This window comes from Bos grunniens, chromosome 11 (genome assembly GCF_055505025.1).
Source record: "Bos grunniens cultivar Pamir isolate PY7600 chromosome 11, Bosgru_T2T1.0, whole genome shotgun sequence".
Lineage (NCBI taxonomy): Eukaryota > Metazoa > Chordata > Mammalia > Artiodactyla > Bovidae > Bos > Bos grunniens.
In genome coordinates, this window is record NC_141175.1 from 91,803,248 (window position 1) to 91,819,519 (window position 16,272).

At 41.1% G+C, this 16,272-nt stretch overlaps 1 protein-coding gene across 27 annotated transcripts in view; it reads right to left on the reverse strand.

Moving 5' to 3' along the window:
- The window catches only part of LTBP1 (latent transforming growth factor beta binding protein 1), a 460,290-nt gene that overhangs the window by 220,537 nt on the left and 223,481 nt on the right, over positions 1-16,272 (reverse strand). For all 27 annotated transcript variants that reach the window (XM_086327488.1, XM_086327485.1, XM_086327484.1 and 24 more), the window contains one exon: positions 591-815. In XM_086327488.1, the coding sequence (XP_086183614.1) occupies positions 591-815 (225 nt within the window). The remainder of the gene's footprint in view (positions 1-590; positions 816-16,272) is intronic.

Consider the following 16,272-nt stretch of genomic DNA (forward strand, 5'->3'; position numbering starts at 1 on the left):
CTCTGCAGGTTTCACACAGAATTTTATCTTCTGATTCTAAGATTCAGGTTTTAAAGAATATAAGCCAGTAACACTGCTCTGACCCCTTTTTTAAAAATTGTGCATGTGTGAGAGGTGCCAGGTTGAAAAGAATGAATTAGTCACAGAATTTGAGCTCCAACTGACCTAGTTTATCTTCCTCTACAGATGAATAAACTGAAGCCCAGGGAGGTTACAGATTGTTTAGAACTAAAACCAAGTGCTCTTTGACTACAAAATAGACTTGGTATTCAACAGCAGGTACTGCTAGATGATTAATGACCATCAGAGTCAGAACACCATCCTGTTCATCTTCCCCTTTCCCAGGTCCTGCCAGAAGAGCACGGTGTACGTTTATTAGCTCTTGGTCCTATGTCACCAGAGAAAGATGGGCTCCATTTTCTCATTTCCTAGGTACCATTCTCTATGGCTGAGAAAGCACTGTCGCCATCTAACGGGGCCCATATTCTGTTCCAGTGCCAACCCCGCAGGCACTGGGCTTCTGCATATATAGGTCTGGCATGTTAACAGAGTTCTGACGAATAGGCAAAATCAAAAAATAGTCAGCCTACCTTTTACTCCTTGCTGGCTGGTCATGGTCAGAGGCAAAGTATGTGTCGAGTGGACAACATGTGTTCCCAACGCCTTGCCTGACTGCTGGGAATGCTGATACACTTTAGGCAGGCTGGCCCCGTGGACTGGGATCTGACAGAGCTTCCCTGTGAAATTTGGAGGGCACTGGCATTTGTCCCTCGAACTGCACTGGCCTCCATTCATACATGGAAGATGGCAAATTACTATAATGGGAAAGAGAAAATGTGAAGAGTTGGTTAGTTTCTCAAAAGCTAAGTAACAATCAATCAATATAACACTCCCAAAGCACAGCCATCATATTACCAATGACTTTAGAAATGGTTAACAAAGGAGAACCTACACTGGGAGAAAAATACTTTTTTTTTTTTCCTATCTTTCTCTTTCCACCTTAAGTAAGTCATTTAGCTCTCCAATTGCTTGTGGTTGTTCATCCACAATGCTGGAAAGAATTCATGGGGGAAAAAATACATATATGTAAATATACATAGTTACTTAGGATATCTCTTACATTCTGTACTTACTTTGTTTTCCTATTACTATTTACTGTCTTTCTAGATTATAAACTCCTTGGGGGAAAGAAATGCCTGGTTTAATGACCTTTATATCCTCAGCAACTAAAATAATGTCCAGCGCATACTGGACATTAAATATTTCTTCCAAGAATAAACAAATGAGAGTGCTAAAAATAATATTTGTTGAGAATTTTCTCTACATAAGGAACTGAACTAAGCTCTACCCAGAATAAGGGAGTAGAATAGTTTGAATCCCACTTCACAGGAATTTGCAATCCCATTAGGATAACAAGACCACAGTGAAACCTAGGAGTAGCAGAGTGATTAATAGTTGGGAATTTATTTAGAATACCAAAAGGTAAAAGGATGTGTCTGGGTGAAGAATTTTATGAAGAGTTTTAAATTCTGGCTAAATTCAGCTTATGGCCAACCTCTTTACGACTAATGAATTCTTCCTGTCAGCCTTTAAACTGAGCATATTTCCAGCAGCTTAAAAAATAAGTCTCTCAACTCCATTCTCTTTCAGCTTCTACTCTGCTTCAATCCTCTCCTCCATGACCAAACTTTGCAAAAGAATTATCTGCTCACTTCTCTGCTCACTACTAGCTAGCCAGCACCAAGTTGTATTCCCTTCTTTGTGTGTGTTCCCTTTTCCCATACCTCTCCTACACTGAAACTCCTCTTACTCAGGTCACTAATGGTCTCCACATTGCTAAATCCATTGGTTGGATTTCAGTCTTCCCTTAGCTTCTGTGACATCTCACCCACCTAGTTTGCTCTTTCCCCTTTGTCTACTGTCTCTTGCTATTCTTTGCAAACTCCACTCTTTCCTTATCCTTTAAACACAGATGTGCTTCAAGATTTGGTCTCAAAATCTTCTGCTTCACTAACCCTACACTTTCTGATTTCATCCTACCATATGATGATGTCACTCAAAACCATATTTCTGAGCCAAAGCTTTCTTCTGCGCTCCACACTGTCTACATCCTGTACATCTTCTATAGACATCTCAAACTTACAATGTCCCACTTGGAACAGGATCATCTTCCCCCTAACATCCCCCATTCACTGAGGGATGCTTAATAGAAATCTGAGGGTCCTCTCAAACCACTCAAATATCCAGTTCTCCAGGCCCTGCCTTCTAAACATTTATCAAATATGCCCACATCTTTCTCATCATAGAGATCCTATTTTCTCTAAACATCATTTCCTACAATTCAGCTACTTTGAATTTGATTCCTGAGTGGACAGGGCTCTCTCACCCCTCCTCATGTTTTATCTACCCTGCATCCTTGGCCTGGAACACTCTTTCCATTTGCTTCCCAACACCCTCCCCGTTTGCCCACCTAACTTCTACTCACCTTTTAGATTCTGCTTAAACCTCACTTCCTGGAAGCATTTCCAGTTGCCCCTCATCTAGGTTTGGGCCTCTCCTCTGTGCCTCCATGGGCTCTCATTCACTGTTCATCATGCCCCTTGGCTTACTGCATTATAATCCTCTGACTTCGTTTCTGTATGTCCCATTCAACTAGAGCTCTGTGAGGTCAGGGACTTCAATGTTTTACCCCTAACATGTAGCTCAGCTTTTAGGAAAAATGCTGCAGCTCAAAAAAAAATTACTAGTTGAAAGAATGAACAGATTTATGGCTACTACTTTGTCAAATACCATTCTAGGTACTACAGAAGAAAGTAAAAGCTAACTGGAGCTGTTAGATAATACATGATAACTAAAAATACACATTAACAAATAAGTAACACTGGAAAATATAAAATGCAAATTCTATGGAATTTCAGAGAAAAGTCATTTCTGGGAAGTCAAAATAGACTTTTCAGAAGAGCTCACTTGAAATAAGTCTTTGAAGCTGGGGATTCAGAAAAACAGAAAGGACTGCATCCCAGGAGAATGGTGTGTGAAAAGGCCAGAGGTAGGCAAATTTGGAAGATGAGAAAGCCTGTGTTGTTGAAATCCCAGATTCCTTGGGGAGAGGGGTCAGGTGATAAACTGGGAGATGTAGACTTAACTCTGGGAATGGGTAAAGGTCTGATGAAGAGTTTGGATTTTATTCTGTAATTAGTAAATCATTTTGGAGACTTCAGGGAGAGAATTTTCCAGGAAAATTACTCTTGTGATGGCATGTGGCATTAGCTGGAAAGGAGAGTGACCAAGTAGAGAAGTCAGATAGGAGAATATTAAAATAACTGAAAGACAACTTGAAAAACCCTTGGATTAGGATCACGGTAAAAAGAACTGATAGAAACATGAAGTAATATTATGATAGACAGGCAATCAGTAAAACGTGGAGATAGGACACAGGAAGTTAACAGAAGTGAAGGAAGAGGTAAGACACTGAAGGAGAAAGAAAAGAACTGGAAAAAAATGACCAAGGTGACTGCCAAGAACTATGTCCAGGGTCTGACTATGGAGCAGATAAAGTCAAAACTGTCCATGCAAGATAGGGTCTAGAATACGCTTCCTCAAGTGTCTAATCTACACTGAGGTGCTGAGTAAGAAGAAGAGTCAAAGCTGACTCTGAGGTTGAGTCAAAGACTTCATAATTCCAAGTTCAATTCTAAACTGAATTTCTACTAAACAACAGCTTGCTGCTGGATGAGTTTAATGTGCATGCCTAGCCAAGATTTTCAGTCCGTTCAGTTCAGTTCAGTCGCTCAGTTGTATCCAACTCTTCACGACCTCATGGACTACAGCACGCCAGGCTTCCCTGTCCTTCCCTGTCTTCCCGGAGCCTACTCAAACTCATGTCCATCATGTTGGTGATGTCATCCAACCATCTCGTCCTCTGTTGCCCCCTTCTCCTCCTGCCTTCAGTCTTTCCCAGCATCAGGGTCTTTTCCAATGAATCAGTTCTTTGCATCAGGTGGCCAAAGTATTGGAGTTTCAGCTTCAGCATCAGTTCTCCCAGTGAATATTCAGGACTGATTTCCTTTAGAATTGGGTGGTTTGATCTCCTTGCAGTCCAAGGGACTCTCAAGGGTCTTCTCCAACACCACAGTTCAAAAGCATCAATTTTTTGGCACTCAGCTTTCTTTATAGTCCAACTCTCTCATCCATACATGAGTACTGGAAAAACCATAGCTTTGAATAGACGGACCTTTGTTGGTAAAGTAATGTCTCTGCTTTTTAATATGCTGTCTAGGTTGGTCATAACTTTTCTTCCAAGGAGCAAGCATCTCAAATAATTTATCACTGGAATAGAAGCACACTTTATTTTGTATGGTCGATCCCTAGGTCAGGAAGATCCCCTGGAAGAGAACATGGCAACCCACTCCAATATTCTTACCTGGAGAATCCCATGGACAGAGAAGCCTGGCAGACTACAGTCCATGCGGTCACAAAGAATGGGACATGACTGAAGTGACTTAGCACAATATGCATGAATTTCAGTTAATACAGTTTAATTAAATAATACCAGTCTCCCAAAAACATGATCTGAACTTCATTTGCCACAATATTAACTAGGTAACTTCACTGCTATCTCCTGGGTCCACAAATCACTACATAAATAACAGATGTGTATCACGGCCAATAACCAGTCATATCACTCCTTCAGAGTCTGTTGGCAAGTGATCCTGGCATATCTGTTATTCAGTTCATATATCCCCTCTCTCGTGAACCTCCCTCATACACGGACAGCAAAGCAGGTAGTTGAGTTGCCTCATCACTTCACAAGGACAAACTCACATGACATTTTACAGAAGTGTATAATCAAAATGGCCAAAAAAAAAAAAAAAAATGTAGGCACAGCAAAGAAACAGAAAGTGGTAACACTGGAAATAAAACTGGAAAGTGGTTGTGATGTAGGATAAAGATGGTCCCAAGGAAATGACATTAACGGAACTCAGATATTCCACAACTTCAAAAGCACAAAGGTGAGTTGTTGAAACCTGATTCAAACTTAGAAAGGTTCACTAACAGGTTCACTAAGGCAAAGAAAAGATACTCACTCCACATCATACAGTATATCAGAAGAAAGTGAAAATACTCAGGAGACTCTTAAGTTCTACTGAAAGAAATAAAACACTTTAATTCTCAGTGTTTCTAACACTTTAAATCATAGGGCACTTTGTAAATATTGCCTCTACTATTTTTTCCCCTTTCCCTATACATACATCACCTACAGTAAAAGAATTTTAATGTTTTGACAAAAAAAAAAAAATTTAAGGCAATGGAACTAGTAATTTCTCCATTGATTAAGATTGTTTTGCACAGTTATAGCTTCCATGGTCATTTTTATGGTGCTGCACCACCATGCAAAGAGGTCTACCTATCACCTTTACTAAAATACCATCTTTATTTTTTTTTTAACAAAGCTGGTGTTTATTTCTAGTATCAATAGTAGATTTTGAAATCTAAAATTAATTTAATTAGCTTTGTTTAAATTTATTTTTAAACCTTGGAGATAGCTTCCACGCAAACATTTCAAAAACAGTACCAGTCTAAGTGGATACAGCAACAATCCCAAAATAGAACTCCAATAACCCTGTGTCTCTCTGGTCATAAAAGAAACCACTTCTGCTGACTTATTCCAACCAGTAACTGGCCACTATTTATAACCATTTCTGAATGAGAAATAAAATACTTATTCTCCTGTTCCAGCATTTTCACAAAAATCTAAATTACAATCTAAAGTTCTTTGCCTCAATTCATTCACTGTGCATTGAGTCCTTTGTGGCAGGTTGATCTTTTTAAAGCTAAATAGTCTTTTGTGTCAAAGAAAACAAATTTAAAATCACCCTACAAAAGTTAAGGATTTGACTATGAATAGTTTCTTTCTGTTTCAAAAGTTCGTGCCACTCTCAAAACATTGCCTGGTGATATATAGTCTGGGGTGCCACTGTTCTATAAAACTACACATGAAGAGGGAAAAGAGTAAGTTATCTTTAAGGCTGCCTTGAGAAGCCTGTGGTATGCTAGTTGTAAGTCTAGCTATGGCATATATTTTAGAACACATAACTGGAAGGTGTAATATAGAATGCTGGCTGAGAAATGTCATAACCTTGTGAGCTCGACATCTTGTTGGCCATCACCATAATTCACTTCATTGCATCATACAGTCGCCCGGGACCTACCACAAATAACAAGAGGCATGTGTGCCTTTAGCCTGATATTCCAAAGAGTGTGATTTCATGACAACCACTCCAAGCATCTCATGGTACGACTATAAAAGGTCACAATGAGCAAAAGGATCCAGGCTGGAAGAAAAAGTTGGAGGATTTAAATATGCCCAGCGTTTCGGTACATTCCACCATTCACAGTGGTCCATAAAACTAGCAGGCCTCAACAAACTAGGCTGAGAGGATAATATTCACAGTCTACGCCACAAATTGGAACTTAGTTTAAATGAATAGGTACTGATCTGTATACAAATATGGGCAAACTGAATTTTCGACACATTGGGGCTATAAAAAGCTAGACTCTCATTCTTCCCTGTTATCTTAGCTGACTATAAAAATATTTCAGCTGCTTGTCCCCAAAAAGCGCTCTAAGAATGTGCTTGACTTTCCTAAAGGCAACTCCCAGCAACACCCTGGCCCCTCTACCCACCCCCTCGCTTTGTGCGCCAGCAGACTGTTTCAAGTTATTGTGGTCAAGGCAGAGCAGAGCAAACTCCCATCTGAAGGAAAACCTACATCTGTCGTTTTGTAGAAGAGACACACACATGATTTTGATTTGAAGAGCTACTTCCACTTTCCCACTTGTCTCTCATTAGGAGAATAATGTTCTCTTAAAGGCGTTCAACGTTTTGGTTGCTATCCCTTGCAAAGTGAAAAGAAAAGTAATAATATTTTTAGCAAGTTCAAGTTATCACTTTATCTCTCACCTAAATATACCTACCTTGCTCTCTTTTAAAGGATACCCACAGATTCTATTCAGCCAGAAAGTAGGTTAATACTGTAGCCGTTTAAAGGTTTCAGATAACAAAATGTCAGATAATAAACACTGCAGCAAACCATTGCTCATTTTTTAAATGTATTTTTAATTGGAGGATAATTGCTTTACAATGTTGTGTTGGTTTCTGCCATACAACAATGCTAATCAGTACCCACCCCTCTTGAACCTCCCACCCTTCTAGGTTGTCACAGAGCACCAGGCTGAGCTCCCTTTCCACTGTCTGTCTATTTAACATATGCTAATGTATATGTTTCTGTGCTACTCTCTCAGGAAGCAAAAGTTAGAACTGGACATGGAACAACAGACTAGTTCCAAATAGGAAAAGGAGTACATCAAGGCCGTATATTGTCACCCTGCTTATTTAACTTCTATGCAGAGTACATCATGAGAAATGCTGGGCTGGAAGAAACACAAGCTGGAATCAAGATTGCCGGGAGAAATATCAATAACCTCAGATGTGCAGATGATACCACCTTTATGGCAGAAAGTGAAGAGGAACTAAAAAGCCTCTTGATAAAAGTGAAAGAGGAGAGTGAAAAGTTGGCTTAAAGCTCAACATTCAGAAAACTAAGATCATGGTATCTGGTCCCATCATTTTCATGGGAAATAGATGAGGAATAGTGGAAACAGTGTCAGACTTTATTTTGGGGGGCTCCAAAATCACTGCAGATGGTGACTGCAGCCATGAAATTAAAAGACGCTTACTTCTTGGAAGGAAAGTTATGACCAACCTAGATAGCATATTCAAAAGTAGAGATATTACTTTGCCAACAAAGGTCCATTTAGTCAAAGCTATGGTTTTTCCAGTAGTCACGTATGGATGTGACAGTTGGACTGTGAAGAAAGCTGAGTGCCAAAGAATTGATGCCTTTGAACTATGGTGTTCGAGAAGACTCTTGAGAGTCCCTTGGACTGCAAGGAGATCCAACCAGTCTGTCCTAAAGGAGATCACTTCTGGGTGTTCACTGGAAGGACTGATGCTGAAGCTGAAACTCCAATACTTTGGCCACCTCATGCAAAAAGTTGACTCATTGGAAAAAACCCTGATGCTGGGAGGGATTGGGGGCAGGAGAAGAAGGGGATGACAGAGGATGAGATGGCTGGATGGCATCACTGACTCGATGGACGTGAGTTTGGGTGAACTCCCAGAGTTGGTGATGGACAGGGAGGCCTGGCGTGCTGCGATTCATGGGGTCGAAAAGAGTCGGACACGACTGAGCGACTGAACTGAACTGAATGTATATGTTTCTGTGCTACTCTCTCAATTGCCGCGCTGTATCCACAAGACTGTTCTCTATGTCTGTGTCACTATTCCTGCCCTGCAAATAAAACCATTGCTTATTTTAAGAACCTGTCCCTCTTCTTAAAAACCTGCATGCTTCCCATTTAATTCAGTATGCATCACCCCACCTCCTACCCCCACTGCATCAAAAAATAAATAAAACGACTGAAGCTGAAAGCCAAGATGGAGAGGTCACATCTCTCTGGAGCGAAGACAGAGGAGCTGTCCTACACATGAGCCAAGAAAGGAAGTACAGAGATTAGTAGGCATTTACTAAAATCTAAGTTTGAGGGTTTTTTTTTTTTTGAATGCAGAGATTTACCATTGCTGTGCTCCAAAATTGCTTAGAGTCTATTCTTGATTATCTGTCTGATAACTTACACGGAGTCCCAGACGGAACCAACAAAACATCTGCAATCCAGGTTGTCTGGAACAACCTGTCCAAGGAGGTGACATTGCACCTAAACCCAAAAGGAGAAGAAATCTAGTGATGTGAACACTGGCAGAAGGGTATTTGCAGAAGAAGAAATAACAGGAGGTAAGATCTTAAGGTGAGACAAGGTTTAGAAAGGCCCAGAAACTGAAGGAGGCAGATGTGGTGGGAATGTCAAAGGAAAACAGAAAGTGAGAAAAGCTGGCTGGAGAGACAGAGCAGAGTAGACTCTTCTTTCTTTCCAGAAGGATATTTGCTGGTGTTGTTCAGTCGCTCAGTTGTGTCTGACTCTTAGCAACCCCATGGGCTGCAGCATGCCCGGATTCCCTGTCCTTCACCATCTCCCAGGTTTTGCTCAAACTCATGTCCACTGAGTCAGTGATGCCATCCAACCATCTCAACCTCTGTCATCTCCTTCTCCTCCTGCCTTTAATCTTTCCCAGCATCAGGGTCTTTTCTAGTCAGCACTTCCCATCAGGTGGCCAAAGTATTGGAGCTTCAGCTTCAGCATCAGTGCTTCCAATGAATATTCAGGACTGATTTCCTTTATAATTGACTGGTTTGATCTCCTTGCAGTCCAAGGGACTCTCAGGAGTCTTGTCTAACACCACAGTTCAAAAGCATCAATTCTTTGGTGCTCAACTTTCTTTATAGTCAACTCTCACATTGATATGTGACTACTGGAAAAACCATAGCTTTGATGACACAGACCTTTGTCAGTAAAGTAACGTCTCTGCTTTTTAATATGCTGTCTATGTTTGTCATAGCTTTCTTTCAAGGAGCAAACGTCTTTTAATTTCATGTCTGCAGTCACCATCTGCAGCGATTTTGGAGCCCAAGAAAATATAGGGCTGCTTATAAAGCCTTCCCAGCGGTAAAAAGGCCACCTGCCCTGCAGGAGCCGCAGGAGACATGGGTTCAATCTCTGGGTCAGGAAGATTCCCAGGAGGAAGGCATGGCAACCCATTCTAGTATTCTCACCTGGAGAATCCTCATAGACAGTGGAGCCTCCCAGGCAACAGTCCACAGGGTCGTAAAGAGTCAGACATGACTGAAGTGACTTAACACACATAATAGCAGATACCATTAAAACAGGAAAAATGTAAGTTAAAACTCAGGACCAGGATAGATTAAGACGTACAAAAGACAGAACCAGGAGAAGAGAAAGGACAAAGGTAAGTAAGGTTAAATAGAATCACCTATTGTATGTATGTGAAATGTGCACTGTGAACTTGGCTTTGAGTTAGTTCCTGGACCTCATTTTAAATTTCTGAATAACTATTTAGCCAGACTAAAGTTAAATTCTTAATTTAAGACTCAAATAGATAATGACTCTCTATGGTAAGATGACTTTAAAAAAATTCTTTTTACTGATTATCTATGCACATCATAATCACAGTGGGCTGAATGGTGGTCTCCTGAAAGATATGCCCATGTCCTGTGAACACCCAGAATCTGTGAATATTACTTCAGGTGGTAGATGAGTAAAACAAATGTGACTAGAATTTCTGAGAGGAGGCACTTAACCTGACTTATCCAACTGACCTCTCATTTCAATGACAAAGTCCTTTTAAGAATGAGGTCCAGAGCAATTTGGCCAAAGAGGAAGAAGCAATATGACAGAGGAAGAGATGGAAATGATGCAGCCAGAAGTCAGGGAGCATTGACAGCCATGAGAATTGGGAAGAGTCAAGAAAGGGACTCTCCTCCTAAGCCTCCAGGAGGAGGGCGGCCCTCTACACCTTGACTTTGACTTTCTGGTCCCCAGAGCTGTGGGAGAATACATCTCAATTGTTTTCAGTAAGAGGACTGTTTTCTTAATGTGTGAGACATGAGACTAATGTTTGTCATAGTACACGTAAAAGGGGGAAGAAAGAGTCCAAAGTCTTGGGGCAAGGGAAAAATGCTTTCCTAAAAGCTAAAAATGCACCCACCACAATCTATGTTTTACTTGCTCTGTAAATTAAGATGATCATTTTCATCCCATCCCCATCTATCAAATACTATACTGGACTAGAATGAAAGGAAATACACATTTCAACAAATGCAAACCTTAATACAAACAAAAACCCCACGAATCTAATTTTTAATGCTGGTGTGCATTAGCAAATGCTTGGATAGTACGTTCTGTTTATAACAGGGGCGATAGGAAGCCCTACCACCCACACGCTCACCAGAGCTTCCAATTTGGGATGAAGCCATTCATCATCTCCACTTTGTTTATGGCTTTCTGCTCACAGATCATCAACCTCACCATAGCTGTGGGCTATCTCATTTGATCCAGTTTTATATTTTGCATAACCTAGGGAGCTTTCTGGGGTTCCCAGGTGGTTCAGGACAGTAAAGAATCTGCTTGCCATGTGGATAGACCTGGGTTCAATCCCCAAGTTGGAAAGATCTCCTGGAGAAGGAAATGGCTACCCACTCCAGTATTCTTGCCTAGGAAATCCCATGGATAAAGTACCCTGGTAGGCTAGAGTCCATGGGGTCACGAAGAATCAGACATGACTGAGCAACTAATACTTTCTTTCTGGGAGCCTTCCATATCAAGCAAATCATAAAATTCTACTTTATACCCTTCATCCATAGAGGCTTGCTCTCACTAATTCCCAAACCTAGGGCTCTTTGGCCTTTAGGAATAACACAACAACATCTTCAGGTTGCAGAGTAAACACATCAATCCCATACACCTTGGGAGACTGAGGCAAGTCATTTCATTTTGTGGATTACTGTGCCTGCCTCTGCAAAAGGGGGGTGGTTCAATGACATAATCCACAGGTTCTTTCCTATTTCTATAATTATGGTTCTCAAAACTCTAGACAAGGTAGTAGAGTGAAATTCAGATTTCCTCATCTCACCTAATGTGACTGACACAATATAAATTCTTTAAAAGGAACAAATACATATGCAGTCGCTTGTAATTTATGTAGAAGGGGCTGGGGTTAATTTGCCACATGATGTGCTTTCTTTTTATTTTAATGTATAGTCAGACACTGATTCAAACATCAGTTGCCTACTTAGCGACAAAGCAGTTTATAAAATGCCCAAATGTTTATGAAAAGCTGACCTCACTTGAAAGCATTACGTGAACATAATGGGGGAAGTGATAGAGCTGTAGACTAATGGACAGGGAGATAGGTTTTATAAAAACGATGCCATGCTTCATCCCTAAAGACTATACCTTTTACAGTGGTATCACTGCAACTATCTTCAGAGAAACGATGTCATTTTAGCTATTGTAGCAGGGCATTTTCTTTAATATCATTGCAAAATGCTTTCTCAAAAAACAATACCACTTAAGTTATATATGATATTAAAAATAAGTTTAAAAAAATGTACTGCACCACTATAATTTGCAAACTTGGTCTGGAGAATCAAGTTCATACTCAATAAATTAATTATTACCTGCTTGTTATTTATTTATTCTTGAGCCATCGGGATAGGATTAGAGATTAATCTAAATTTATCATTTTAAAATATTTGCTGAGTCAAAACCTTGACATAGAGACTTCCCTGGTGGTCCCGTGGCTAAGACTCTGCCACGCTCCCAATGCAAGGGGCCTGGGATTCCACCCCTGGTCAGGGAACTAGATTCTACATGCCGCAGTCAGTTCACAAGCTGCAACTAAAGAGCCTTCGTACTGCAAATAAGACCTGGTACAGCCAAATAAATATGTATTTTTAAAAAGAGTAATTTAAAAAAAACCTCGACATACATATCTAACTTGAGAGCACATAGCTAATGGCACTCAACCTCCTGACTTCACAGCACATCCTAATTCCTGCAGCCCTTTCAAGTCTGGTCTAAATATGGCCTCCAATAAAGAAACTTTCCTCCAAAGAAAGGGAGATACTGAATAGGAAGAAGCCTAGAAGCACTTGCAAACATGGAGGGAGCATCTAATACTTAATAATTTCTATGTCATTTATCAATTTGCCTTGTATTATAATTATTTTTCTCTTCCTCCTACTGGATTTTAAATATAGAAGGAAAGGGACCATAATGCTTTTTCTTCTTTGTACTGCTCCCGTATTTCATAGCACAGCCTTTTGCAGACAAAAACTCAACATAAAAAAATGTTGCCATTAATTCCCTAAAAATTCAAGATGGAAAAAAATGCAGCATTTATCTCTTGTAACACTCCTCATTTCTTTCTGATGCTGTTTAACTTAAGCATACACAGGACTTCTTTAGCTTACATTGTGGTTATGTCCCAATAAACCCATCTATAATATCAAAAGTCAACAATGCATTTAATACATCTAACCTAGCAACCATCCTAGCTGAGCTTTGTCTACCTTAAATGCTCTCAGAACACTTATAATTAGGCAACATCATCTAACAAGCCTATTTTATAATGGAGTGTTGACTACCTCATGTACTGATTAAATACTGTACTGAAATGAAAAACAGAATGGTTGCATGTGTACAGAAGAGGTTTATGTGTATATTGGTGGTTTACCCTCACGATGGTATGACTACTGGAAACGCAGTGGCTGCCACTGCCCAGCCTCATGAGAGAGGATCCTAGCACTTATCGTTAGCTCAGGAAAAAGATCAAAATTCAAAGTACAGCTTCAACCAAATCCACATGGCTTCTGAATCATCATCAGGTAAGCTGAACCCCTGTAAATTGGGGACCTTTTGTACTAAAGCGGTAGTTTTCAAACTATGTTCCATAAAGCATTACCGTGCTAAAGGTGCTAAAAAGGAGATCTTCACGACCCAGATAATCACAATGGTGTGATCACTGACCTAGAGCCAGACATCCTGGAATGTGAAGTCAAGTGGGCCTTAGAAAGCATCACTACGAACAAAGCTAGTGGAGGTGATGGAATTCCAGTTTGAGCTATTTCACATCCTGAAAGATGATGCTGTGAAAGTGCTACACTCAATATGCCAGCAAATTTGGAAAACTCAGCAGTGGCCACAGGACTGGAAAAGGTCAGTTTTCATTCCAATCCCAAAGAAAGGCAATGCCAAAGAATGCTCAAACTACTGCACAATTGCACTCATCTCACACACTAGTAAAGTAATGCTCAAAATTCTCCAAGCCAGGCTTCAGCACTATGTGAACTTGCAGATGTTCAAGCTGGTTTTAGAAAAGGCAGAGGAACCAGACATCAAATTGCCAACATCCGCTGGATCATCGAAAAAGCAAGAGAGTTCCAGAAAAACATCTATTTCTGCTTTATTGACTATGCCAAAGCCTTTGACTGTGTGGATCACAGTAAACTGTGGAAAATTCTGAAAGAGATGGGAATACCAGACCACCTGATCTGCCTCTTGAGAAATTTGTATGCAGGTCAGGAAGCAACAATTAGAACTGGACATGGAACAACAGAGTGGTTCCAAATAGGAAAAGGAGTTCATCAAGGCTGTATATTGTCACCCTGTTTATTTAACTTATACGCAGAGTACATCATGAGAAACGCTGGACTGGAAGAAACACAAGCTGGAATCAAGATTGCCAGGAGAAATATCAATAACCTCAGATATGCAGATGATATCACCCTTATGGCAGAAAGTGAAGAGGAACTCAAAAGCCTCTTGATGAAAGTGAAAGTGGAGAGTGAAAAAGTTGGCTTAAAGCTCAACATTCAGAAAACGAAGATCATGGCATCTGGTCCCACCACTTCATGGGAAATAGATGGGGAAACAGTGTCAGACTTTATTTTTCTGGGCTCCAAAATCACTGTAGATGGTGACAGCAGCCATGAAATTAACAGACGCTTACTCCTTGGAAGGAAAGTTATGACCAACCTAGATAGCATATTGAAAAGCAGAGACATTACTTTGCCAACAAAGGTTCGTCTAGTCAAGACTATGGTTTTTCCTGTGGTCACATATGGATGTGAGAGTTGGACTGTGAAGAAGGCTGAATGCTGAAGAATTGATGCTTTTGAACTGTGGTATTGGAGAAGACTCTTGAGAGTCCCTTGGACTGCAAGGAGATCTAACCAGTCCATCCTGAAGGAGATCAGCCCTGGGATTTCTTTGGAAGGAATGATGCTGAAGCTGAAACTCCAGTACTTTGGCCACCGAGTACAAAGAGTTGATTCATTGGAAAAGACCCTGATGCTGAGAGGGATTGGGGGCAGAGGAGAAGGGGACGACAGAGGATGAGATGGCTGGATGGCATCACTGACTCGATGGACGTGAGTCTCAGTGAACTCCGGGAGTTGGTGATGGACAGGGAGGCCTGGCGTGCTGCGATTCATGGGGTCACAAAGAGTCGGACACGACTGAGTGACTGATCTGATCTGATCTGAACTAACCTAATTCAATCACCGTATTCGCCAAAGAGTGAGCTACAGAGATTGTGTGTGCTTAGGTTTCAGGACCAGATTGTGACAGACATGGGATTGAGCCCATGCTTCCTAAACCCTGATCCAGTGCTCTTTTCCACATAGATCTTATGATGGAAAGACCAAGAGGTATCCTTCGAGTCTCACCACATGGTCTTGTCCCAAGTCTTCCTTTCTTCTTCCACAGAATCAGTTTTCATAACTGGTCACCAGATGTGCAAATGGGGCAAAACCTAACTTAGATGGAGATCTGGCCAGTTGTAGATGAGGTACATTCACAAAATCCTCCAAGGGTTGAAATACATGAGCTGAAACATATCAGGGCTTCTTTTTTTTTTTTTAAAAAAAAAAAAAAAAAGAAGGATGCACAGACATCAGAGGAAGACTCAGAACAAAGTCAAAAACAGTGGAATGAAAAAAGAATCGAATAGTGCTTGTGGACAGCACAAAGACCCTTTCACGACTGCAGAAAGTGCTACTGCAATCTGCTGATCCATCACTGTCCCCCTCCGTTCCCGTGAGGTGAGAAAGGAAGGCCTGAAGCTCAAAAAGTGGTATCGGCTCATTCAGTGAAGTTTTATTCTATGTCTGCCATAGCAAGTACTGTTCTAAGCCCATGGCAAATGTCAACAAACCAAGCAAACCAAAATCTCTGCCCCCCTCCCCCCCCGGCTCTTCCCTTCTGCTGTATCATCATCTTTGTGAGACTCTGGGCATGAGGAGAATCTTGGTTTGGGGCCCAGGAGGAGGACAGGGTTAGAGAAAGGGTTATTCTCCCAGTTCTACAGGTTATCAACCACCTCTCCCTGAGCGTGAAGCAAGGTCAGGCAGGGCACTGTGCTGGTGTTCTGGGGAGGGACCTTCACAGGGCGGGGTGAGGACCTCCCTCTTGGGGCTTCATCTGCAGTGGGTCTTGAAGGGTCTGGAAAGAAAGACCTGGGCAGATGGTTTGTGATGTGCAGCTCACCAGCACTGGGTGGGGAGGAGGGAGAACCCTTGGTGATCCTTAGGTATTCTCCCAAGAGTTGCAGTAGGGATGAAGTTTCTGTGTAAGTAGGCAAGGGTCTGGAGCTAGCATAATTCGTGTTTATTATCATCATTATATTATCTATATCCCATAAGCTGATGCCTAGAGGGACATCCAGGTTATGGTGTGGATCACCACATTTCACATTTGTATTCTTTTGTCCCTATATAGCCAAGATACTGTCCC